At 35.3% G+C, this 26,635-nt stretch overlaps 1 protein-coding gene across 3 annotated transcripts in view; it reads left to right on the top strand.

Moving 5' to 3' along the window:
* SNX31 (sorting nexin 31) overlaps positions 1-21,466 on the top strand; it is a 106,131-nt gene extending 84,665 nt beyond the window's left edge. For 2 of the 3 annotated variants that reach the window (XM_074200659.1, XM_074200657.1), the window contains exons 10-14: positions 63-266; positions 2,586-2,705; positions 7,355-7,432; positions 17,823-17,882; positions 20,095-21,466. In XM_074200659.1, coding sequence (XP_074056760.1) covers positions 63-266; positions 2,586-2,705; positions 7,355-7,432; positions 17,823-17,882; positions 20,095-20,193 — 561 coding nt within the window. In that variant the 3' untranslated portion in view covers positions 20,194-21,466. The remainder of the gene's footprint in view (positions 1-62; positions 267-2,585; positions 2,706-7,354; positions 7,433-17,822; positions 17,883-20,094) is intronic. The other variant, XM_074200658.1, reaches the window with a different exon arrangement.
* The last annotated feature ends 5,169 nt before the right edge of the window (positions 21,467-26,635 follow it).

Raw genomic sequence — 26,635 nt, 5'->3', positions numbered from 1 at the left:
CTTTTTAATTTTTTTTTAAAACAAAGCACTAAATAAATGACAGGTATTCTCATTTGTTGCAGTTTTTGGAGTTGGCCCAGCAGGTCCAACATTATGGATACCTGCAGCTCGATACTTGTACCTGTGATTACCCAGAACCTGGCTGTGTGGCTACTGTGTCAGTGGGCAGCAATGAGATCAGCTGCCACTTGAAGCTGCCTGGCCATCAGACTCGAGAGGTTGACTTCAAGATGAGCAGGATTAAGTCCTGGCAGGTCACCTTCCTTGTAAGTATCTTCTAGGAACCTTGGTGCAGCAGATGGAGTGTAGATCCTGGTGTCAGGGGAACCCGGAGTTCAAATTCCGCCTTAGACCCTCACTAAGTCATTTAACCCTGATTGCCTCAAAAAAACAAACAGACAATAAATCAAACTAAGTGTAAGACTCCTCTTTGTGATTTAAAATCCAGTGCCCTGACCCACTTCTCTATTGAGGCCGGTCAGAATAAATAATTTGGCATTTTGGTAACACATCATAGAATCATAGAACAAAGGCTGGGAAGGACATTAGGGGGTCATCTAGACCAACCCTCTCATTTGACAGATAGGTAAATTGGGCCTAGAGGGATATGCCCAAAATCACATGGGTGATAATGCCAAAGTCAGGATTTGAACTTCATTGTTTTGATTCAAAATCCAATATTTTTTTCTGTCATTCTTCACTGGCTCCCAGAATTAAGAGCTGAAATGAACTCTAGGGATCATCTTGCTTAACCCTCATATTTTACACTTGAGGAAACTGAGGTACAGTAAAGTCATAAACATAGTTAGGATTTTCTCATTTGAGTTGGTTTCTGGCTAGTTCAGTGATTAGAGTGTCAGGTCTGAAATCAGTAAGACCTAGGTTCAAATCCAGTCTCAAATGCTTACCAGCTCTAGAAAAGTCACTTAACTTTTGTTTGCCTTGGGTTTCTCACTTTAAAATGGGAATGATCACAGTACTCACCCCCTGCCCCCGGGTTGTTGTAAGGAATCAAATGAAACATATAAACAAAAATTAATAAAACTTTAAAATATTAATAAAATAAATATAATAAAAATAAAAACAATAAAATTCTCCTTGCAAAACTTGTTTCTATTTGAATTACTTAAAGTATTTCATTTTTTGAGTTAGTAGTCTTCAAATAAATGTTGGCCAAATAAAGATTTTTTTTTTTTGGCACGTGGAAGAAGTGATTTTAGCTATTATATTTTTATATTGGAGGTAAGGATCAAATGAGATAACTGTAAAACACTTTACACAGTGCCTGTTAGCTATTACCCCCATCAATATAATGATCCAAGATAATTCCAAAGAATCCATGGCGAAAGATGCCACCCATCTTCAGAAAGATGAATTCTGAATTCACATAGAAGCATACCTTTTTTTAAACGTTCCTTATTTTTTCCTTTTCTTTTTTTTCCAGCATGGATAACAAAGTCACATGATTTCCATGATTTCACATATATCATATTATTTGCTTTAGGTAGGGAAGGGGATGGAGGAAGAGAAAAAAATTTAGAACTCAAAATTAAAAAAAATGTTAAATAAATTTTTTTAAATGGCTACTGTTATCATTATTGTTATCCCACTGCCAATCATTTAATCAGTCAACAGGCATTTATTAAGTGTCTACTGTATGCCAGCACTGTATTAAGAACTGGAGAGAAAAAAGGTCAAAGATCAATAGAGAGACAACATGTAAATAGACATGTATCTATCTATCTATCTATCTATCTATCTATCTATCTATCTATCTATCTATCTATCCAGGATACCCTGGGGATAATAGAATGAAGTTATGAACATTAGGCAGAATTGGAAAAGATTTCTCATGGAACTTGAAGCAAGACAGGGAAGGAGGGAAATGGTGGCAGGAGTGGAGGGGGGAATGGAATGACAATAAGCAACAATGAGAGATGAGTGTTTTGTTTGAGGAATATTAAGGAGGCCAGTTTCAGTGGATCAAAGAGCACATGAGGACTAAGGTGTAAGAAGAAAAGTAGGAGGAAACCAGCTTACTTAGTAATGAAAAATTTCTTGGTAACAAGAGTAAAATCTACTCCAGGTGCTCTGGCTACTGGAAATCTGGCAGGCATCCTTCTGTTACTGTTGTTTTTCAGTCTGATCCAATGCATCACCATCCCATTTGGGGTTTTCTTAGCAAAGATACCAAAATAGTTTGCCATTTTCTTCAATTCATTTTACAAATGAGGAAACTGAGGTATACAGGATTAAGTGACTTGCCCAAGGTCACAAGCTAGTTAATGTCTGAGGCAAGATTTGAACTCAGAAAGATGAGTCTTCCTGATTCCAGACCCACTGCTCTGTTCACTGCACCATCTAGCTGCTCAGGCATCCTCTCTTCCTCAAAGCAAACAACAGATTCCCTTACTACTTTCAGGGTTGGTCTCTATCTTGGGTTTTCTAAGAAATCTCTCAGAACCCTTCCTATTGCCAATATTGTCTGTTCTTCTTGAGGAAGCTTCATCTGATTATATGGCTAATATCTGAAAAACAGTTCTCCAAACAGGGTGATTAACAATGTCATTTTTTGTTTTTCTTAGGGAACTTTGCTGGAGGAAGAAGATGGTCCCCAGCAAACCCTCCACCAGAACCTAGAGCTCAGATTTCAGTATAACGAAGGCAGCAACAGTTGGCAGTGGTTCACCATTTACACCAAGCAGGTGAGGATGCTGTAGAAGAATGTGAGAAAAGTCACTGACTTAAATGTTATCTGCTTCACAAGGGTGAACCAAAGAGTAACAATTAATAGTTTAAATGTAGTGCCTTAAAAATTTCCCAAAGTCCTCTACCGACCCTACCAACTGTAGGGGAGGCAGATTGCATAAAATAATATTGGTAGAAGAAATTATTGGTAGGTTTAATGGAAAGGATTCTGGGTTTAGAGTCAGAGAACTTGGCTCAACTTATTAAACCTATTTGACCTTGGGACAAATCATTTGTCTGAACCTTAGGTTCCTCAGCTATAAAATGAGGAGGTTGGATTAGGCTCCTATAAGTTTTATTATCCTCACATTGCAAGCTAAGAAACTAAGGCACAGAGCTAGGATCCAAACCAGGCATGACTTTTAAACTGAGTTTCTGCAAGATACCATAATGGGAGAGTGAAGATGGACCTGTGTTTTTCTGTTTCAGCTAGTAGTAGAACTGTGGTTCTGATTTCTAGAACTTTCAAGAAACAGAGCTAAAATTGTTTCCAAATTTTATCAGAGGTAAAGTTCAAATTTAATGAACCAGGACCTCGTAGAGGGGTTGCTTGGGCAAAATACTGTATTTTAGGCAAAACTTGAAGAGTGTAGGTGTTCACAGGTTATTTGTTATGGATGGGCCCAACTTAGTCCTTCTCATTATTGTTGACTTGGCATTGGAAAGAAATGAGACACTTGTAAAGTCATTTAACAGTTAATAAAAGGAAGCTTACTGCATCATGGAACAGAAAAGATATGCCACTTTTCCCCTATGTGAAAATTCATTATGACCAGCAGGCCAGGTTGTGGTCATTCTCAAGATACTGTATATCTGCCAAGTATGAAGGGCACTGACTCCTTCTGATACCCTCAGGTGACCAGGAAGCCTTGTCGAAATGACTGGAAGACCACCAAGGTGCTCTCTCCAAGGAGGCGGAAGCCTAGTAGATTTCACAAGACCCTGAAAACAACTTTGTCACTTTTCAGAGGAAAAATAACTTAAGGAGGGGGAAGGGTAGCTCCAGAGTTAAGACCTTTCCCAGGATTTATACTTAATTTTGAATCTTCACTTTTTCTTTTCTTTTCTTGAGGTTCTTTGTAAAGGGAGAAAGTTTTTCTTTCAGGAGATTTGTACTAGAGCATGAACAAAACTCTGAATATACTGCACTCATTTGCAGAGCTTCAAGGGAGTTTCCAAATTTTTGAAGGGCTGTCATGTGGAAGAAGGATTATACTTGTTGCCCTTGACCCTAGAGGATGAAATAAAGAGCAATAGAGTGGAAGTAACAGTGAGGATAGAGGAGAAAATTTCCTAGTAATTAATGCTATCCAAAAATTCATTCACTCATCCACCAAACATTTGTGGAATGGAATTTCTTGGAGGTAGTTAATTCCCTGTCTCTGGAGGTCTTCCAGGAGAGACTGGGTAAGCATTTGTCTGGAATGTTGTAGGAGGGTGTTAATGATTCAGATGGCTCTTGGACTAGATAACCTTTAAAGTCTCATCTAATTCTAAAATTTTACAATCAAACTAAAATAAATATTAATTTTAAACTGAACTTTGAATAATTTTTTCTAAAAGTGGTGAATCTGATAGAACTAACACTATACCTTTAGGTTTTGTAAAGCTCTTGAAATAGAACATTGAAAAAAAAATCTTTGGATCGATTTCCACTTGGCTTGTGTCCCTGGTTTTCATACCTCAGCCAAGAGGAATGTCTTTGCCTCCTTGGGTCCCCAAGCTCTACTTCTTTCCACTGCTAGCATTTATCATGGAAGTGAGAGAATATATATATGTATATATATATATGTATATGCAGAAATCCTTCAAAAAGCACCAAACCCTGGCCAAAAATGGAAAGTTTATTTTTTTTTTAAAACAAAAACAAAAGGTGAGTGGGGTTTACCTAAAAAGTGAAACACCCTTAGAGAATGTGTATGAGTACCTACTATATCCAAATCTGAAACACCTTGGAGAGAAATAAAGAAGGACTTTGTAGTAAAACCACCACCCTGGAATGTTACAACAGTAGGTATATTTTATTTTGATCTTTTAATCCTTTGGCAAATGAATTTAGGTCAACAAAGAAGATTATAGCAAACATTTTTCCTGAAAGGATTTTAAACCAAGGCTTATTTCCTTTGAAGTGGTGGGGCTACTATTCAGAGAACTGGAAAAGACCCCCATGATCCTCTGAGCTTCTTGATAGCAGGGACTATTACAGCCTTTCTTTGTATTCTCAGTGTTTAGCACAATATCTGGTGAACAGGAGGTACTTAATAAATGCTTATTAACTTGATTAGACTTTCAAGATCATTTAGGTCAGCCTAGCCCAATCATTTTACAGATAAGAAGCCTATGCAGAAATCCTTCAAAAAGTATAAAATGCTTGACAAAAATGGAAAGTATTAAAAAAGAAGGTGAGATCCTCTCAGAAAAAGACCTAGAGAGGAGAATAGATTTGCTCAAGGTTATAGAATTAATAAGTGAATGGGTCTCAAATTCAGACATTTTGATTCCTAGTTGAAGTACTCCTCCCATTACCGTTGTCTGCCTCAGGGAGTAGCAGCAATATGGCCATGTGTACTGCCAATGCAAATGAATTTAGAGTTAAACTTTTCTTCAGTTACTGGAAAGAAATCTTGTTTTAGTATTTCCCTGTAGGCATTTATAATGACTTAGAGTTAGAGGTAGGAATCAAAGAGTTAGGAAATGAATGTAGTTAAGATTAATTTTATGATAGAATCTTGTGTCTTTTGAACATTTCATCACCTCTCTTCTCCCAGTTGTGGATCCGCAGCTTATAGTGAATGGAAAGTGTTGGGAGTTTGGGAGGTGGGGAGATAATTCTTTCATGTATTATATTCTTGTGAAAATCAACAGTAATATTAGAAAAGTGAAAAAGGATTAGTGTGTACATGGTGCAAGAATGCTAGGACAGATGTCAGTACCTGCAAAAATGTTAAGACAGATACTGTATTTACAAAATCAAAAAAATGAGTTTAAAAAAATTTTTTAAATTTATTTATACAACAGAGTTTTTAAAAATCTCTATCTTCTTTAGTAAATACATTTTGGGCAATAGTGAGCAAGTTGGGGAAATACTTTGTGGGTAATGGAGACTTCTTCCTTGTTTATGACAAAGTTATTTTAGGGTTCAAGGGGTGGCCACCTTGGAAGGGGAAGGCAAGTAGGACTGTGTTAGAAAGGATAGTAGAATACTTAACTGTCCCACTTTCCTCCCTTCTCTATTCCCTAAAACTGAAAGATTTGGAGGATTCAAAGACTATTTTCCTGTGTCTCTACAATTCCTTCCCTATTTTCTCTTTTTCTCTGTCACTAGAAAGTAGACCAATAATTAGGTTAAGAGTTACAGCTGCTTTCAATCAAACAGCAGAGTGTATCTGTGTACACTGTGGACAAAGTCCACATTGAAGTGATACGGTGGAGAACTGTGTGATGGGAATGAGGAAATAAGGGGTTTTGGAATAAAATCCAGGATTTGTGCTTACCCATGACCAGAAAGGAAGTTGGATCCTCATATAGCCAGGAAAAATGGATGGATAGTCCATGTGCTCCATTAGGACCCATGTAAAGTCACTTCTTGGGGAAAGACCTTCCCTATGGAGGATTTATGAAAGGAAATGAACAAGATCCCCACTTACTTGTGTGAATGGTCAGAGAAGAGTATGCTTTGGTTAGTCATAAAATGCTAGCCCTAGAAAGGACTTTAGAGGTCATTTAATCTAAACCCTTCATATTACATAAATAGAGGAAATGTAAAGTGAATTGCATAAGGTTTTGCTCTATAGTGATGGTGATTGATTACAGACACTGACACTAGGTATAGCTACTGAAGAACTAACAGAAGAAAACAAAAACTGAAAAATAAAATTTCAGTTAGGTAAAAGTAATACTGACATATTAGTATGAAGTGTAACACAGTTTATCAATGATATCTAATTACCATGTAATAAAGTAGGGATTGTTAAATGGGTATCAGATTTACTTTAAGGGAAATTTGATTTAATTACAACAGTAAACTGGACAAGAAGTGTGGGGTCTTCTTTATGGCTCATGTAAAATGGTTGCCAGCTCTTGTGGCATATTTATCTACATTACTATAACTTAAAAAATAAGAAGCAGTTTGAGTCAGATGACAGGAAAGTTGGAGGACTTTAAGAAGGGGCTCAGCAGTGAAAGACTGCCTGTCTTGGGGCTGCTAGGTGGCGCAGTGGATAAAGCACTGGCCCTGGAGTCAGGAGTACCTGGGTTCAAATCTGGTCTCAGACACTTAATAATTACCTAGTTGTGTGGCCTTGGGCAAGCCACTTAACCCCATTTGCCTTGCAAAAAAAAAAAAAACCTTAAAGAAAGAAAGATTGGCTGTCTTTTTGATCTATTGTTGGACCTTTGACTGCATGTATGTGTTTGTAGTTAAGCAAATTTTGGCATGTTTGATGTTAAATCAAAAATTTCTGGAAATTTGAAAAGAAAAATCATTTTGGGGAAATATAATATTCAAACTGAGTAACATCTGCATTGTGGTTTTTTAGAAAGGGAGAGAATTCATGGTTTAGTATTTTACTGAGAGAAAGATGTTTTTATTTATGGAATTTTGTAGGCTTTTTTGCTGAGTAGCTGCTTGAAAAAAATGATATCAGAGAAGCTGATGAAGTTAGCTGCAGAAAATCCAGAAATGGTAAGTATTTTTCCTTGAGATATTTTTATTTTCAATTGTAAATGGTATTGCCCGGTCAAACTAGAGTTCAAGGACCAAGGAATCTAGTGGTCAGAAAAACTGAGAGAAGTTCAAGGTATACAAGTCATACACAGATGAGATCTTTCTCCTCCCTCCATTGGGCTTCTTAAGTACAGTCTGATAGAATGATAAAAAGTTAAAAAAAAAACAAACCTCTTTAAGATTTAAACTGTATCTTTTCTTAAAAGTTGTGACATTTAGCTTGCTTTTGTCTTCCAGTGTTATTTTGTGGATTAGTTTGTCTGACTTTGTGACCCTATCTAGCGTTTTCTTGGCAGAGATACTGAAGTTATTTGCCAATTCATTCTCCAGTTCATTTTGCAAATGAGGAAACTGAGACAAACAGGGTTAAATGATGTGCCCTTGGTCCATAGCTATAAAGTATATGAGGCCAGATTTGAACTCAGATCCTTCTGACTCTACTGTGCCACCTCCCTGCCCTCCAAATCTATTTTTTCTATCCAATCTAAAACCCAGATAGATTTTTTTTGACATGGCATATCAGTATAAGGGACATGTGACTTCCATAAGGCTTTAGGGCAGGTCTTTATCTGGAAAGGCAAACTTGCTTCTTGGACTGTCCAGAGATGGGGCATTCCAAAGATTTTTTGAGGAGATCAATATCAATATTTTTTTTAGAAAGATTTTATTTATTTTAAGTTTTTACAATTTTCCCCTCATACTTGTTTCCCTCCCTCCACCCACCACAGAAGGCATTCTGTTAGTCTTTACATTGACTCCATGTTATACATTGATCTCAGTTGAATGTGATGACAGAGAAATCATATCCTTAAGGAAGAAAAATAAAGTATGAGATAGTAAAATTACATAATAATATAACAGGTTTTGGTTTTTTTTTCCTAATTTGAAGGTAATAGTCTTTGGTTTTTGTTCAAAGTCCATGATTCTTTCTCTGGATACAGATGGTATTCTCCATTGCAGATAACTCAAATTTGTCCCTGGTTGTTACACTGAGCAAGTCCATCAAGGTTGATCATTATCTCTATGTTGCTGTTAGGGTGTACAATATTTTTCTGGTTCTGCTCATCTCACTCAGAATCAGTTCATGCAGATCCTTCCAGTCTTCCCTGAATTCCCATCCCTCCTGGTTTCTAATAGAACAGTAGTGTTCCATGACATCCATATACCACAGTTTGTTAAGCCATTCCCCAACTGAAGGGCATTCACTTAATTTCCAATTTTTTGCCACCACAAACAGGGCTGCTATAAATATTTTAGTACAAGTGATGTTTTTACCCTTTTTCATAATCTCTTCAGAGTTTAGACCCAGTAGTGGTATGCACATTTTTGTTGTCCTTTGGGTGTAATTCTAAATTGCTCTCCAGAAAGGTTGGATGAGTTCACAGCTCCACCAACAATGTATTAGTGTCCCAGATTTCCCACAACCCTTCCAACATTGATCGTTGTCCTTTCTGATCATATTGGCCAATCTGAGAAGTGTGAGGTCGTATCTCAGAGATGCTTCAATTTGCATTTCTCTGATAAGTAATGATTTGGAGCAATTTTTCATATGACTGTGGATTGTTTTGATTTCCTCAGCTGTAAATTGCCTTTGCATATCCTTTGACCATTTGTCAATTGGGGAATGGCTTTTTTTTTTTTGCAAATTTGACTCAGTTCTCTGTATATTTTAAAAAATGAGTCCTTTGTCAGAAATACTAGTTGCAAAAATTGTTTCCCAATTTTCCCAACATTTCTTTTTGGTTACAGTGGTTTTGTCTGTGCAAAAGCTTTTTAATTTAATGTAGTCAAAATCATCTAGTTTGTTTTTATCTCTTCCTTGGTCATAAACTGTTTCCCTTTCCATAGATCTAACAGGTAAACTACTCCTTGTATCTTCTAGTTTGCTTATAATATTGTTTTTTATGTCTAAATCCTGTATTCATTTGGATCTTATCTTGGTATAGGGTGTGAGGGCTTGGTCTAATCTAAGTTTCTTCCATACTAACTTCCAATTTTCCCAACAGTTTTTTATCGGAGAGTTTTTATCCTAATAGCTGGACTCTTTGGGTTTATCAAACAGCAGATTACTATAATCATTTCCTGCTATTGCACCTAGTTTATTCCACTGATCCACAACTCTATTTCTTAGCCAATACCAGACAGTTTTGAGGACTGATGCTTTATAATATAATTTTAGATCTGGTAAGGCTATGCTGAGGTAGATTAATTATTACCAAAAGAGATGATTTCCAGTTCAGAATTGATCAGTTTAATAAAATTTCTTATTTCAATTACTTTGCGATCATTCTGGCATCTTTATTATTCTGAATAAAAATATAGTTTGAGTTTTTAAAATTTTCCAATTAAGGCAGATTAAGATGATCATTGTCTGGTTAACAGTTGTGACTAAATTATCTTTGTAGAACTTCAAACCATTTTTTTCTAAATATGCTACATTAACTAGAAACTTTTTCTCCAGCTTTAATTTAATGAACAGTAAAAGGATGCAAATCTTTAACTTAGTACTAATTTTTTTAAAAAACTGGTATTGTCCACCATGTTTCTAAAGGAATTGATCTTTTATTGGTGCTTATTCTCTTTCCTTTAAGTGTTTCTCTTTCTTGAAGAAAACAATTGAAATTCATGGGTTCAGCTTATAAAAAAAAGATGGGAAGCTTCAAGTATGTAAGGTCAGAAATAGTAAGGTAGTTGGATTAGAAAGAAGCCAATTAACTAACAAAAGGATCTTGGAAACCTATTTTAAAAGAGTAATAAAATCCAACCTCTTAAGAAGGATGGGAGCACTTAGGTTCCAAACATTTTTTTAAAGCTATTAACTGAAGTGGGCCCATTAAAAAGAAAAGTACTTTCACCCCTAGATGACTGTAGGTTCTTGATTGATGCCGGAAATACTCTTATTCTAAGTCATTAAAGAACATCATAAACAGAATGGAGATGTTAATGATGTATTTAATTTAATTCTTTTAGAACTTTGACTATGAGAACCAATGATCTTATTGCATTCCATATATTTACATGTGAAATAAAAGGACTTGTAGAGTTTTGTGATTAATTGAATAATTACCAGTTTCAGTATTGGAGATGCTGGCACACAGTATAAGTTTAATCAATGTTTATTGAGCTGAGATAAATTACTGTCTAGTTTGGAATATATAGAGTATAGGAGTCACTATGTGTGGCTCGGTGTTGAGCACCATATTTGAAAATCAGAGGAACCGGCTTCCATTTCCAGTTCTACTAACTTATTACCAATGTGACTTTGGGCAGGGCATTTGGCCTCAGTTTCTCATTTCTATAATAGACAGTTGGATTAGATGACTTCTATGGGTCTTTCAGGTTTTAACTCTTTGATCCTAAGGAGGAATGTGTGTGTGTAGGCATAGGCATCTTGGCATAGTGAATAATATAGTAATAGTAAAACAGGGTCCAAATCTCAAACTGTGTTAAGTAACTTGACCTCGATGAGGCTGTTTCCTATTCTGTAAAATGGGAATGACTATTCAGAGTCAGCTACTCATAGATATGAGGGTAAAAGAATTAATGTATGTAAAATATTATATAATTCTATAATTCTTATTCTATATTCTTCAATTTCTATAATTCTTCAAATTCTGTAATATGCAAATATAATATGTATATATATCCATATTAATAATTTTAAAATATTTTTGACAGACAAGGATGCATGGAAATATTCTTTAGTTGGTTTTATATGAGAATGAAAAATAATTAATAGCATTTATATAAGACCTCTAAACATTAACAATGCATTGGCAAGCAAGGTGGACTTAACCCAAAATTAATCTTAAAGCTCTGTTAATTATTCTATGCAAGATTATTTCCCTTCTGTTTCTTTACAGGTAAGAAGTGATTAAATACTGCTAATAAAACTGTATATTAAGAACATATACTTTAAAAATAATTCATAAAAATCTTGTCTGTTTTAGGGTTTTTTTATGTTTTACAAGGCAATGGGGTTAAGTGACTTGCCTAAGGTCACATAGCTAAATAATTGGTTTTTTTCAAACACAGATATACAAACTGTGATTCTTCATTCTGAAGAGAGAAAGTTACTGGTTCTTCTCTCCTGGCCCACCTATATAAAGAATTTTGAAATGAGAAATAAATATGAATGAAAAAAGATAACTTTTCTATCTCTAAATCCTTTTGCTAGTTGCAAGTAGAGAGAAAATGAAGGTAACAAAATACAACACCATCAAGTAGAAAAAAACACTTTCTTTGCTTGAAACTAAAACTTTTGGCAGTGACCCAGGTTTTCTGTGGAGCAAGGAGAGGAAGTGATTTGTGATTGCCTCAGAATTGTCTCCCTGAGGACAGTAAAGCTCTGTGGAGGCATTACTTCATGATTAGTCTGAAGCCTTCATTGAGGGAGAAGGCCAAGTTGTCAGGAAAGGTAGGAGGCTTGTAATTAATGGTACATGGGATACCTGACAACTATTCTAGCAACAGAAATTTCTAGTTGTCTCTATTCTCTGGCTAACACCTCCATCATTTCTAACATATCCAAACACGTACATTAGTAATCACTTGTTTTATTAATCCTAGTTATAAACATTTTATTTATGAAGTCTTCATTTTCTAAAGCACTTTATTTGGCCTCCAATCTATGAAAAATAAGGCAAAGTTAAAATCTCTTAAAAATGATTTTCAAGGTTTTTAACTTTGTGGAGTCTTTCTACATAGGACTGAAACCTTATTTATAAGTACCCAGATAGCATGAAAGACCTGGCAAGGATAGAGCAGATGATTCAGTGCATGTGCTTCTATCATTACTGATAGTTCTAATTTCCTCGACTTCCATTCTTTCTTCCAAATAAAGCCCTTTAATTACTCTAACGGAACTCTAGAACTTCATCACAGATCAAACAAGGTAAGGTAACATAACTAGGTGATATGGTACAGTAGCCAGAGCACCAGGCCTGAAGTCAGGAAGATCTATATTCAAATCCAGTAAAAACTGTGTGACCCTGGGCAAGTCACTTAACCCTGTGTGTCTCAGTCTCCTAATCTGTCAAATGAGCTGGAAAAGGAAACGGTAAACTATTCCAATATCTTTGCCAAGGAAATCTCAAATGGGGTCAGGAAAAGTCAGATAACTGAAAAAAAAATAAAAACATAAAACACAAAAGGGGACTAAAGAGCTTGGATAGGAGGAGGCATGGTGGAAAAAAGTAAGAGGAGTCTCAAAATAGAACTGCCAGATAAAAATGAGATGTTCTGAGCTGAGCTCCCCACTTAAGTAAGGCTTTTGGAGTTCATTTCTCCATTTTTACAATCAGAGGGAGAGGGGGTAGTAATGATGAAATGGAATACTAAGTCTGATGGGTTCTTGCTGATGAGTTTTCCCCAATAATGAGCTTCTAATAGAGTGTTTTGCCTAAAAACAGCCACTTTTTAATAGTCATTTATTTTACAAACACGAATTATTGTCTCTGTCTCTGTCTCTCTCTTTCTCTCTCATTTCTCTCTCCTCTTCACAATTAAACAATAAAAAGAAGCTTTCATGTCTAGCTTGCATAGTCAGTATACCAAACCCCTTCCACAAAGAGACAAGTTTTAAATATGTCTACATCTCTGTCAGGAAGTGGGCAGCATTTTTCATCTTCAAATCTTTTTTTTTGTTTAATTTTATTTATTTAAGGTAATGGAGTCAAGTGACTTGCCCAAGGCCACACAGCTAGGTAATTGTTAAGTGTTTGAGGCTGGATTTGAACTCAGGCCCTTTTGACTCCAGGACATTGTGCCACGTAGACATCCCTCCTCTTCAGATCTTTTGAAATCATGGTTTATCAATACATTGATCAAAATTCTGAAGTCTTTCAAAAGTTGTTTTTCTTTATAGTGTTATCTTAGTTCTATTACTTTGTATCAGTTTATAAAGGCCTTCCCAGCAGGGTTAACATAACAGAAAAACATAGATTAGACATGACATTCTATTCTCTTGGATTTACCAATAAATTTATAGTTGGATACCATCTCCAAGATGGTCACCAAGAACTAGAAAAGAAATCGGACTTTTAATACAGAACCAAAGAATAGGGAAAATCATTAAACTCCTTAGTGGGTTAACCAAATGAATTTACACAAACTGATCTTAAAGACTGTCATCTCTGAAGAATTATTATCTGAAACCTGGCTGTCCCTTACTGGGAGGAATGATCTCCTTTCATCCTGAGCATTGTTCTCCTAGATTTGTGATTAACAAAGGGGGAGACTTTTAGAGAATTAATTTTTATTTTTTTTATTTTTTAAATTTATTTATCTATTTATTTATTTAATTTTTAGGTTTTTGCGGGGCAAATGGGGTTAAGTGGCTTGCCCAAGGCCACACGGCTAGGTAATTATTAAGTGTTTGAGGTCAGATTTGAACCCAGGTACCCTGAGTCCGGGGCTGGTGCTCTATCCACTGAGCAACTTAGCCACCCTGAGAATTAATTTTTAACCAGGGAGCAAGGTGAACCATATGCAGTCCAGTATTCTGTAATACAAATTAATCTTCTATCACAATATAGTTATGACAAATTATTCTTTCATGGGAAATGTCAAAGCTTTCCACAATCTCTGCCAAGAAAACCCCAAATAGTATCATGAAGAGTTGGATACAACTGAACAACAAAATTTATCAGGAGAAGGAATTTAAAGTTAAGGTTAAATGTACTATAGAGAAAACTAAATATATCTTTTTAATTTATTTGATTCAAGAATATTGGAATTATAATTAGAAAAAAGAAAAATATGAAATCCCAACTGTTCCAAAGTTTAAGGATCAGAAGTAAACACAGCTTTACACCATTCTCCCTTACAACTATATTATTAGAAAAATTTTTATTCGTTGCCACTAAGCTACTTTGTATTTATTTTCCTTCCTTTAGAATAACAGCTATGAGTTTTACCTGCTAAGGTTACCTTTTTCCTACTCTATAGTTATGTTGTATATGGATGTGTATTGGTTAAGTATTTAACAGTCATCTCTCTGCAGAAAATGTTATGATAAACTTTTAAGTTTAATTTGCATTATTAACATTTTATACATCACTTTTTATAAATTTATTTATTTTTCAGCTACATGCAAAGATAGTTTTTATCATTCATTTTTTTGTAAATTTTTTGAGTTCTACATTTTTCTCCCTCTCTTCTCTTCTCCTTCTCCTTGACAGTGAGTAATCCGATATATTATAGATGTATAATAACTGTGTTAACTATATTTCCATCTTAGTCATGTTGTGAAAGAAGAATCAGAATAAAAGGAGAAAAAAAAACAATGAGAGGGGAAAAAAAATAAGGCATACAATTTTTTGTTTAGAATGGAAAATAGTATGTTTTCATCTGCATTCAGACTCCATAGTTCTTTCTCTGGATGTGGACGGTATTTTCCATCACAAATCCTTTAGAATTGTCTTTGATCTATATCAAAGTCTAGAAAATCAACAAAATCAAGAAATCAAATCCTGATTTTGTAGACTTTGTCAGTTTCTGGCTGACATATAATTTCAAAACTATACTAAGTTTTTTTTCCCTTTATTTCCCATTGATTCAATCAGTGAAGTTTTATCTTTTTTTTAAATTTATTTTTATTAAAGATATTATTTGAGTTTTACAATTCCCACCCCCCAATCTTACTTCCCCCCCCCCCAAAAGCAATCTGTCAGTCTTTGTTTCCATATTGTACCTTGATCCAAATTGGGTGTGATAAGAGAGAAATCATATCCTTAAAGAAGAGACTAGAAGTCTAAGAGGTAACAAGATCAGACAATAAGATATCTGTTTTTTTCTAAATTAAAGGGAATAGTCCTTGCACTTTGTTCAAACTCCACAGCTCCTTATCTGGATACAGATGGCACTCTCCTTTGCAGACAGCCCAAAATTGCTCCCGATTGTTGCACTGATGGAATGAGCGAGTCCTTCAAGGTTGATCAAGTGAAGTTTTATCTTAAGGAGATTTATTTTATTTATGGATACTTATGCTTTCACTGGAGATTTAACATTTGACTTTCTGGAGCCAGGTCTGAGCTGGCTTCAGCACAGTCCTGGATGTAGTATCTATTTTAATCACATGTTGTTTCCCCATTGTTATGTGAACTTCTGGGGGGGTACTATATTTGCGTTTTTTTGCCTAGCACATAGCACAATTCTGCCACATAACTACTTAATAAATGATTGTTGATTGGTAGATTCCCCAAGGGAAAACAACTAGAGCTTAAACTTGAATTTCAAATATGCACATTGATCCATACCAATTGCTTTAAAAAATAAGTGATTCACTCAGGAAATGCTGAAAATACAAAATTCACAGACATACTTAATGGGATGATAGCTGACATTTCAATGGCCCCTGAAGATTAGTAAAGTACTTTAGAGCCATTTTCTCATTTGAATCTTCCAATAACTCTGTGACATTGTTATCCCCATTTTATAGAACTGAGATTCACAGAAACTTAGTGACTTGTTCATTATCACTCATTCATAAATGTCAGAGGAGGGAGGATTTGAACTGTATTCTTTTTCTGACAACAATTATGACAATATTTTTCTTTTAACAAAGAATAGGCATTCCTTGGCTCTTTCCATATATAATTTGACTTTTTTGCATATTGAATATATTCTAAATGTACAATTGGCACCAATGAAATGTAGAGTGGATGATTTTATGAATGTAAGAATCAGTCTTGGGTGGCCAGGTGGTGCAGTGGATGGAGCACCGGCCCTGGAGTCAGGAGGACCTGAGTTCAAATCCAGCCTCAGACACTTAATAATTACCTAGCTGTGTGGCCTTGGGCAAGTCACTTAACTCCATTGCCTTGCAAAAACCTAAAAAACAAAACAAAAGAATACTAATATCAATTCTTACCCCATTCTCTTTTTTAAAAACTTAGCTATTTTGTAGATCAGTTTTACCTAAAGTGGGATATGCCTCCCCCCCCCCTCCCCGGAAAATGGCAAGGAATAGAGTAGTACATTTTTCTGTACTTCTCTCTTATGCTTCCAACTTTCTTTCCTCTTTAGGAAGGGTCAGACTATTGAGAGGGAGAGATTCAGCAACCTTTTCCCATTTTTCTAGGCCAAGGTAAAAGAGATCAGCATCCATGAAAATTCTTACTAGGAATATGAGAAGTCAGCCTTTTTTATGGGATTAACTCAATCCCAAAAAGGAAGTAACACAGTTCCATTATGTCAGTAATTAAAGATCTGTGCATAAGACTGAAGGAGCAACTTTTATAGGGCCAAGAGAAATGACCAAAATAATAAGAGCTAGTATTTATAGCACTTTAAACTTTGCTATATGACCCCAGGCAAATCACTTAATACTGTTTGTTTCAGTTTCCTCATCTATAAAATGATCTGGAGAAGAAAATGACAAACCAAAAAATTGCCAAATGGGGTCATGAAGAATTGCACAACCACAAAAATTTGTGAAGTGCTATGCAAATATTACCTCACCTAATTCTCACAATAACTCTGAGAGGCAGGTGCTCTTATTACCCACAATTTTTAAAATAAGGAAACTGAAGCAGGCAGCAGTTAAGTGACTTGCCTAGAGTACAGAGCTGGCAGAGGGTATCTAAGACTAGATTTGAACTCAAAACTTATTGATTCCAGGTCTAACACATTATCCACTATGCCATCTAGCTGAGTCCCTATAAATTGGTTTTTAATAGCTTAGTAACAGCACATTTTTAATTGTGTTTCAGGTTAGCAAAGCATTTTTCTTACTATAGCTCTGTGAGGTATTATCATCTCAGTTTTAAAGAACTCAGGCTCTGAGTGGTTCTCTGACTGACCTACTCAAGTTCTCTGTCTGAGTCTGCCATGTAACATCTCATTTAGTCTCTGAAGAATGGATCCCTCAGACCCCTAATAAAGTTAACATGGCTGGTCATTTAAAATCTCTTTTGGGTTGGTAGTCTCTTCATTCTAATAAATATATTTCTTAAACTTTGTCTGGCAATCAGTGGATTTCTTTAGGTTTTCTAAAATTCAGAGGAATTTTTATTCACATAAACTCTTTCTTTCTTGTCTTTCTCTTTCTCTCTGACTCTGTCTCTCTGTCTAGCTCTCTCTCTCTCTCTCTCTCTCTCTCTGCAGAATTTAGAAAATCAACCTACAATAGACTTGGATCTTGCTCCATCTGTTTATAGGAATTTCCAAATTAAGGGTAACAGAACAAATTATATTCAGGTGCCATTGCTGCTTAGGGCTTGTAACAATTATTAAAAAGATTACTGTGGAAGATAAAATATATCCATTAATTAAATGAATTACTTATGCATTAGTTTTCTTTGAGACACACTGACTAATATTTTTAATATTTTACTGATCTATTTAGCAGATTGAAGTCCCCCTGGAACAAGGCAAAAATAAGAAATCTTCCCATCAACAAAGCCAGGTCTGTGAGTGAAATTATGTAACCAATAACCATTAGGATTTGGAATAATCTACTCTTTTTAATAGCATTCAATCTCCAAAAATACACCATGAATTCTCTTTCACAAAACAAGCTTCCTACTGGTTAATCCTGTATACACACACACACACACATACACACACACAGTGTGGGGATAAGGAATTTTATTATTGCACATTCTGCTAGTACAAAATGAAGAGGATAGGCAGTAGTTAGTCATTCCATTAAAAAAGCTATAATTATTTGGTTTTTCAGCCACCTAGCCCCTCATTCTGTCTCTAAAATCTCCTTTTGTGGGCTCTGTCCAGCATCTACAAAGTTCCTAAGCAGATAATATGCCCTTTATAAATGTTTATTAACTGTACTGACACGCTGGATGGCTTACATTGTATAATATAATATTATACACATGTGTCAATACCATCATAGTAAGGGAACTCCCAGCTTAGTAACCTCGAGGTAACACAGTGCTTAGAGTGCCTTGCCTAGAATCAAGAAGACTCATCTTCCAAATTCAAATCTAGCTTCAGATGCTTAACTAGCTATGTGGCCTTGGGCAAGTCAGTTCACCTTCTGCCTCAGTTTCCTCAAGTGTAAAATGAGTTGGAGAAGAAAGTAGAAAATTACTCCAGTATTTTTGCCAAGAAAACCCTAAATGGGAAGAGTCCTTCATGACTGAACAATGACAACAACAACAATAACTCAAACTTGGGAATTTCTTCCATCAACATAGATTCCAATCAGGCTAAAGCAACACTCTCAGGACTGAAGTGACTTCTCCAATTAAATTATTAAGAGTTGGGAACTGAACCAAAGTCTTCCTGAGTGAAATCTTGGGATCATAGATTTAAAGTTGGAAGGAACTTCAGGTCATCTAATCCAATTCATTCATTTTATAGATGAAGAAACTGAGATCCAGTGAGATCCCTGGACAAATGATATTTCCTAAAGTTACTTAGGTAGTTAAGCATAAGAGGTAACATTTGAATCCAGGTCCTCTGGTACTAGGCCTCCAAGCAGTATTCTATCCAATTCACCCTGTACTTTTGCTTAGGTTTGTAAAATACACTGGGCATGTTGGGTGTATGTTGCAGTTTTCACAATTAACCTACAAATCCATACTAACCCTCCCCAAGGTTAACCTACTAAGTTCTCATAAGCTCTACTCTATAATAAGAAAAAAAATATTCCAACAAAAAGTAATTACATGTGTATTGCCTACCCACTAGAACAAATGGAATGAATGGTCTCAGAATGACAAGCCTTTAAACTATAAGCCCCTTTGTACACTAAAATGTGGTTTTTTTTTGTAATTTTTTTGAGCAAGAGGAACATTTCAAGTGATTAAACTCTACATCCATTTAGATTACTCTTTTACCTCTGCCCCACCATTATTTGGGTTTTGTTGATTCAATCAATTTGACTCCGCATTGATTTGGAGGCATCCATATTGTCTGGGTTTTTAAAATATCCTCACATTTTCCCCTCTGATATGTGGTTCTACAATTATCCTTCCATGACCCCATCTTCTCCCCTAATACACAAATACCCATTTAGGCAGCATCCAAATGAAGGGCATGGATTAAAAAAGGATAAGAGACACCTGCTCCAAATCACAAGCAATGGTGCCAATTTCTTGAGGGATAACAGATCTAATACTATACACCTGCCTCCATGTATTTTGAGATAAATATTCCTACAAAAATTCATTGGGATTTCAGATGACTTTAAAGGGGGGCACTCTTTTGCCTCTTTGGGATCATACTAAGATGAGCCTTTTAGTGTGTGGCATATAATGCTGTTCGATAATCTTTGAAGGCAGTATTTTAAATTCATATAGTAGGTTAAGTGGTATGAGTGTATATGTTTGTATATTTCTGTATGTGTGCCTACAAATAAGATAGAATGGTATAAGATAGTAAAGAAGAGAGTCTACTAGCTACTGGAGTAACTAGAATGCCTTAAGAGAAGGGGAAGGTTTTACCTTTCTCATAGCTTTTTCAGAGTCTCTCACTCAGCAAATATGGCACCATTCAAAGCATAAGCAGACAGAAAGGATCCTTACTTCCACAAAATCAATTTTTCTTTGCCCCTTTTTGTGTTGTTTTGAAATTTAGAAGATTTGCCACAGTTATTGCTTTCTTAATGAGTTCTTTTTCTGACATAAATAATATATTCAAGTCTTTGTTTTCAGATAAACTATTTTGATTTTCCAATGAGAAAAAGCAAGATTTCAGTTAAGTCAATTGAAGAGGACTGCGTTTTTGAGACTATAAGGGAAGAGGATCTTTGAAGAAGGAAAAATCTCAGCTTTTCTACTTTCTTCTTTTAAAGTAAATCGCTTGAAATAGCAGAACCTGGCTTTACATCACCAATGGAAGAAATTTAACCCTTTTCAACATTTAGATTAAAGTTTTACTGTTCAAGGGGTGGATTATAGCTCAATGTAAATTAGAGGTTGAGAGAGATAAAGGAACAAAATTTATCTAGATTTTAAGGTTAAGCAGCCAACCTGTGTTTAAAAACAAATGTACATTACATTTTCCCCTAAAACAAATATTTACCTGCCTTTACTAAATCTTTACTTCAAATGCTGATAGTGTGGGAATTCATACAAGTAGCACAATAGGTGTCCAATTGTGATTGGCAAAATCATCAATCTAAAAAGGGTTCCTAATAGAGTTTATTACATTACTAACCTGCCTGTGCCTAAAGTATGGAGGGGATGGAAGTTTACCATAGGGACAAAAGAATTACTGGAACTTTAAATGGCTGGATCATGAATGGATTGGGGGTGGGTGGAATGGTTCAAAATACTATCTTAACACATCTGCTGTTTTATTGAGGTTTACTACCTTGTGCATGTGGGGAAGAGTCTGAATGCATAATTTATCCCCAGTGAAGTATTATGGTAAGAACCTACTCTTAGGCAATGGGAGACATGGGAAGGAAGGTTGAACTTTACAAATCTGCCCACAGAACTATGGGGAGGCAAAATTTAAGTTATTATTTTGATCAAATATCTTTTTTTTTTTTGCTTTAATATCTTTCCAAAGCCTACTGATATTGCTATGGGGCATTCTGAAACAAATCAATGAGCTCTCCTGGCAGTGTGTTTCTGTGCTATTGTAAAAAATGGTGTTCTGTAGTATAGATTATGTATTTAAGACCTCAATAGAAAGTTGATCTTGTTGGAAATGGATGGTTTGGAAACCAGGGGAGGCCTCATACTTTATGTTTGCTTAGAAACCAAATTTCTCATCCCCCTTAAAATAGGTACAGTGCTGGTCTTTTTGCTGAACCATTTTTAGTCTATTTAAAACAAAACATAATTACTAATATAATTCCAAGGTATGGAATTAGGACCAAAGTAAGGGGAAGAACTATGTAAACATAAAGAAATTTTGTTTTGTGTTTATTATGTGCATAAAATATTACAGTATACCTTTGTATTTATCTAGTATAATGCTAAAAATATAAAATGTGTAACATGGAGTTTTGAAATTGTTGATGGATATTCTATAAACTTTCTTTAAGTATTTTAAAGTTCATCAATAAATATTTATAGCAATGATTCCCAGTGTCTTAAAACAGTAAGTTTACATTTTTCACAATATTATATGTAGAGGAGTATGTGTGTGTGGGTGAGTCTGTGTTCATGCATGTGTATACATGAATATGTAGAAAGAGTATATATAGATTATAGTCTATTCAAAGGATTTATGTGGATATATATGCATATAATATGACCATCTGTCTGTCTATTTGGTAATGACTAGGTGATATTTTTGACCTACTATATCATTAGGATTTCAAGCATCATGTAATGGTTAAACTAAACTGTGTCTAAGTTCCTTTTCAACGTCAAGATTCCACAATTGTGACAAATGTTGTACATTCAATGAGCATCGTCCTAAAGTACTAGGAATACTAAGATCTTTAAGCTACAATCTGCATTCAAAAGGCTGACAGTGAAGTTGGGAAGACAGAACATGCAAAATTTCTCTCTATATCTCTCTCTATGTGTATATTTAAATATATATTTATATATACACATACATATACACATATAAACATATGTATACACATATACAAATTTCTATGAATTAGCTATATATTAGATACAGTATATAAAACCAAACCCAGTGAAGAAACAGTACTCCATTACTACGGTCAGCATAGCCATTGGAAGTTTTACAGATAGTGAGCATACATATTTCTATAGATTTGTTCAACATGTAGATATGGTAATTAGTAATAATAATAGATAACAATTACATGACACATTAAGGTTTGTAAAACATTTTCCATACATTATTTCATTTGGAACTCACAATAACCCTGGGAGGTGGGTGCTCTTATCCATATTTTTAGATGATGAAACTGAGACAAGCAAAGGACAAGTAATATAATTAGTAAATATCTGAAGTTAGATTTGAACTCTTAAATACAGTATCTACTGTACTATCTAGTTACCTCATCTTTTTTCATCATTCATATTTTAGATAATATCTCCTAGTCTAGCTCTTTTTTTGCAGTTCCTAATTTGTTCTGTGCTACAGCCTACTCATGACCACCATTTCCCTCTGTGTGATATTAATTTTTAATTTTTCTTAGACTGTGGGGTTCTCTGCCTTACAGCTATACAACACTAGTAGACTTTTAGTATTAAAACAATGGGCTTTTGTTTTGGGGGAGGATGTGGGGAAATATTAAAGTAGCTTTGTAATTTCCCAAAGGCAATTCAGTCTGCTAGTCTCTAATTTAATTCTTGGTACAACTCTTCCATTTGCAGTACTGAAATATACAGATGTCCACACTAATGAATGTGCTCTCTAACTTGTCCATCTAACAACATGTCATAATATGAGCAATAGACATTCTTCATCTACTTGTATTTTTTTCCTGTATAAATTTTAAAGTCAAACTCTTGAAACAGCAATATTCCAGGACTAATGAAACCAATACAATGTCATCTACATACAGGAGTATCTGAAGGGTTCTGCCTTTCATAGAGAATCTTTCTCTAACTTGAGGACTCTGCATTAGATCTCTTTCATCAAAGAGGCAACACCTTTGGTGAGAAACATTTCCCCATTCTATTCCTAAATTGGGATTAATGATGAGTAAGTCATTGAACAAAGCTATTTCTATTACTTTTTCAAAGAATCTTGAATATTTGTGAATTATATGAATGGAAGACACCTTAGAAGAAAAGACTCTTCAGGGTGTCATTTTGTTCTACCAAATCAACTTCCTTTTTTTAATTGATCAGCAAACAAGCAAATTAGGATCTTACATTCTCCATATCTTTCCATGATTTATGTTAGGATAAAGATGGAAAACACTGGATTATTGAAGGGAAAAGCTTGCCTTCTAATACTTTCATTCAGGATGCCCTTGATTCATGATTCTCTTAGAATTTTTATATAGATGAGATATTAGGTATAGGTTCACTTGAAGGCTTGGTTACACAAAGTTATAAGAGTTCCTTGGCCATTTTTGTTTTCGTTTTAAGAGACCATCGGGGCAACTAAGTAATGAAGTGGCTAGAGCACCAGCTCTGGAGTCAGGATGACCTGAGTTCAAATGTGACCTCAGATACTTAATAATTACCTAGCTATGTGACCTTGGGCAAGTCACTTAATCCCATTGCCATTCAAAAAAAAATAACTTTTTTAAAAAGAGGCAATTAGGATTAAGTGACTTGCCTAGGATCACACAACTAGTAAATGTTTGAGATTGGATTTGAACTCAGATCCTCTTGACTCCAGAGCTGGTGCTCTATCCACTGTGCCACCTACCTGTCCTGAGTTTTTTCTAAGAAAAAAATTAGGTTAAAAAAAAAACAAGGGCAGCTAGGTGGCACAGTGGATAGAGCACCAGCCCTGGAGTCAGGAGTACCTGAGTTCAAATCCAGCCTCAGACACTTAATAATTACCTAGCTGTGTGGCCTTGGGCAAGCCACTTAACCCCATTGCCATGCAAAAAACAAAAAAAACATGTATGAGAATCCCATAAGTCCTAAAAATAAGCTTCTAAACTAATTAAACATCTCAACTGTGTTTTGTTTTCAATTCACTTTTCTATAAATAATTGACCTCTCCATATTGACCAGATTTTCCAGATAAAGAAACAGAAAGGACTAAGAGCAAATTTTTGTTTGGATTAAAGGATAGAGTCAAAGGATCAACCCAATCCATTAACTTGTGATGCTTTTTGGAAGGGTGAAGGCTCTAGTTAACCTCCTTTGCTTTGCTTGGAGGAGGCTAGCTAGACCTTCCAATGATTTTAAGATGCTGACTATAGTGCTTTGTACTGTTTGTTCACTGGGTTTGGTTTTCTGGAGTGTGGGAATATAAAGTTGGCTGTCTTAATAATGAATTTTCCATCTGTCCAAGGGACTGCATACAGTAATTGATTCTGTATTTCAGCCAGCAAAGCAGGCCAGAGTAAGAGGTGTCTGAGGAATAGCAAGCTAATATGCAGGAAAAGGAGCAGGCCTAGGTTTGAGTTGAGGTGTTTTTTTTCTCCTTCTGGGATATTAGCAGTTGTGAGATGTTCACAAGCAGCTCTGTTCCATAATTTTGTCCATTTGATATAAAGAGAAGGATGTAAATCTATATTATCTGTGTCCCATTATAGGGCATTTCATAATTGTGTTTTCAATAGAAGAAAAACAGTGAAGGGGAAACTGCAAATAGTAAGCATTTCATATCTATTTCAAAAACCAGCCACCTGGGAACTCAAATTATTGAAAAAAATTAAATATTTGTTTCAAAAACACTGTCAAATGATAAGTAAATAGAGTAGTTGCCACTTCTGATGGTGTGTACTCTCTCCAAAAATTATGCCTCCTTATGCACAAAGGTAAAATAATGTACTCACCACTTGTACATTATTGCTCTGAAGTAACAAAATGAGATACTTCATTTTAAAGGGTAGTGTGGTGGTGTAGATAGAGCAATGATCTTATAGTATGGTAAAGGTTCAAATCCCACCTTTGTCACTCAATAACTGTGTAACCATGGGCAGGTCTACTTCTTCAGCTTCTTACTCCTGTCTTTCCCCACTTCCACCCTTCTTTCCATCAGTGAAGAGAGAGATGGGTCTGAAGAGATAGATGGTGAGTGTAGATTGAAGTTTACTCTGACTTCAGTACATATTATAAACAAGATTATCTAGAAGACATTAGTGGGCCAGTCGGTGGTACAGTGGATAAAGTACTAGGCCTGAAGTCAGCAAAACTCATCTTTCTCAATTCAGATCTGCCTTCAAATTGAACTAGCTCTGTGACTCTGGGCAATTTGTTTAACCCTGTTTGCCTCAGTTTAATTTTGTATATAAAATGAGTTCTTCTGCAGAAAGGTAAATGGCAAACCACTCTACTATCTTTGACAAGAAAACTCCAAATGGGGTCTCAAAGTCAGACATGACTAAAACCACTGAACAGTAACAGAAGACATCAAAATATGGGGAGAAGAGGTGATTGGCCAGTAACATAGAGGGAGGGATGGCTAATGAACTGAGTGAAAAGGTTTTATCCACATTGAAATATCTCATTTGATCCTAATAACAATCCTCAAAGTACATTTGTCATGTGATGGAAAGAATATTGAATTTGGAATCAGAGGACCTAGATTCAAATAACAATAATAATAATAATGGTGCCTTAGGATTTGCAAAATCCTTTACAAATATTCTCTTATTATATCTTTACAAAAAATCTGAGGAGATGTCATTATTATCTCCATTTAACCATTAAGGAAACTGAAGCAAATGGAGATTAAGCCACTAGACAGGATTAAATGGCTAAGTATCAGAGTCTCTATTTGAACTCCAGTCTTTTGTCTCCAAATCCAGTATTCTATCTAGTTTTAAATCTACTATCCTATGACTTATGAAAAGGCCCTAAATATATTGATTAGAGTGCTTATGAAAGAGCGATTAGAGACCTCCGGTATTTGGGGAAACCAATAGGAAGAATGGCACAGAATGGAAAAGTATAGATAAGAAAGGATCTATATTGTTGGTTAGATCACAGGGTCAATGAAAATAGAATTGCCTGTGTACAATGAAATGTTGATGAAGAGACCTGAGGGATTAACTACAATATAGAAAATCCTGGAGTCCTTCTAATTTGTTCACCTTTTGAACCAGGCTACAAAGCAGCCTTTTAAATAACTGTCACCCACATGGACAAGATTAGTAACAATAGATGCTGGGCAACAAGTAAAGAATGCTGTCCTGGTTGTTAAAAGTGGTTCTGTGTTGCCGTTGTTTGTTGTTTTGCTTTTGTCAGCTGGTAAACTTCTTTGAACTTCTCTGCTAAGTAACTTATTGTCAATTTTTTTCCTCTTTCTCTTTGTTTCAACTCATCTGTTAAGTTACTTAGTATAGAAGTCATTTATTCAATTTACCCCATCTTCTCCTCCCTCTCTCTCTGCACCATAGCCAAAAACAGCAATTTCCATTTTTACTGGCCAGGAAAATCATTAGAAAAGTCTGTATTAGTCAAATTGTTGGGAAAAACAGCTGTCAAAGTGTATGGTGTCATTCTTTAAAAACCAGCATGGGGAATGATTTCATATCCCACCCTAACCTATTGCTACCAGTATCTGGAAGGGGTTACAATAAAAACAACAAGAAGGAAAAAAATGCCAGGTGGGAAGGGGCAAAAAAAGATGATAAACTTTGCTTTGATTTTCTTGTCTTTCTTTTTTTAGAAAATTCAT

Source organism: Macrotis lagotis, chromosome X, assembly GCF_037893015.1.
Source record: "Macrotis lagotis isolate mMagLag1 chromosome X, bilby.v1.9.chrom.fasta, whole genome shotgun sequence".
Classification (NCBI taxonomy): Eukaryota; Metazoa; Chordata; class Mammalia; order Peramelemorphia; family Peramelidae; genus Macrotis; species Macrotis lagotis.
This window is presented reverse-complemented; position numbering and strand designations above follow the sequence as displayed.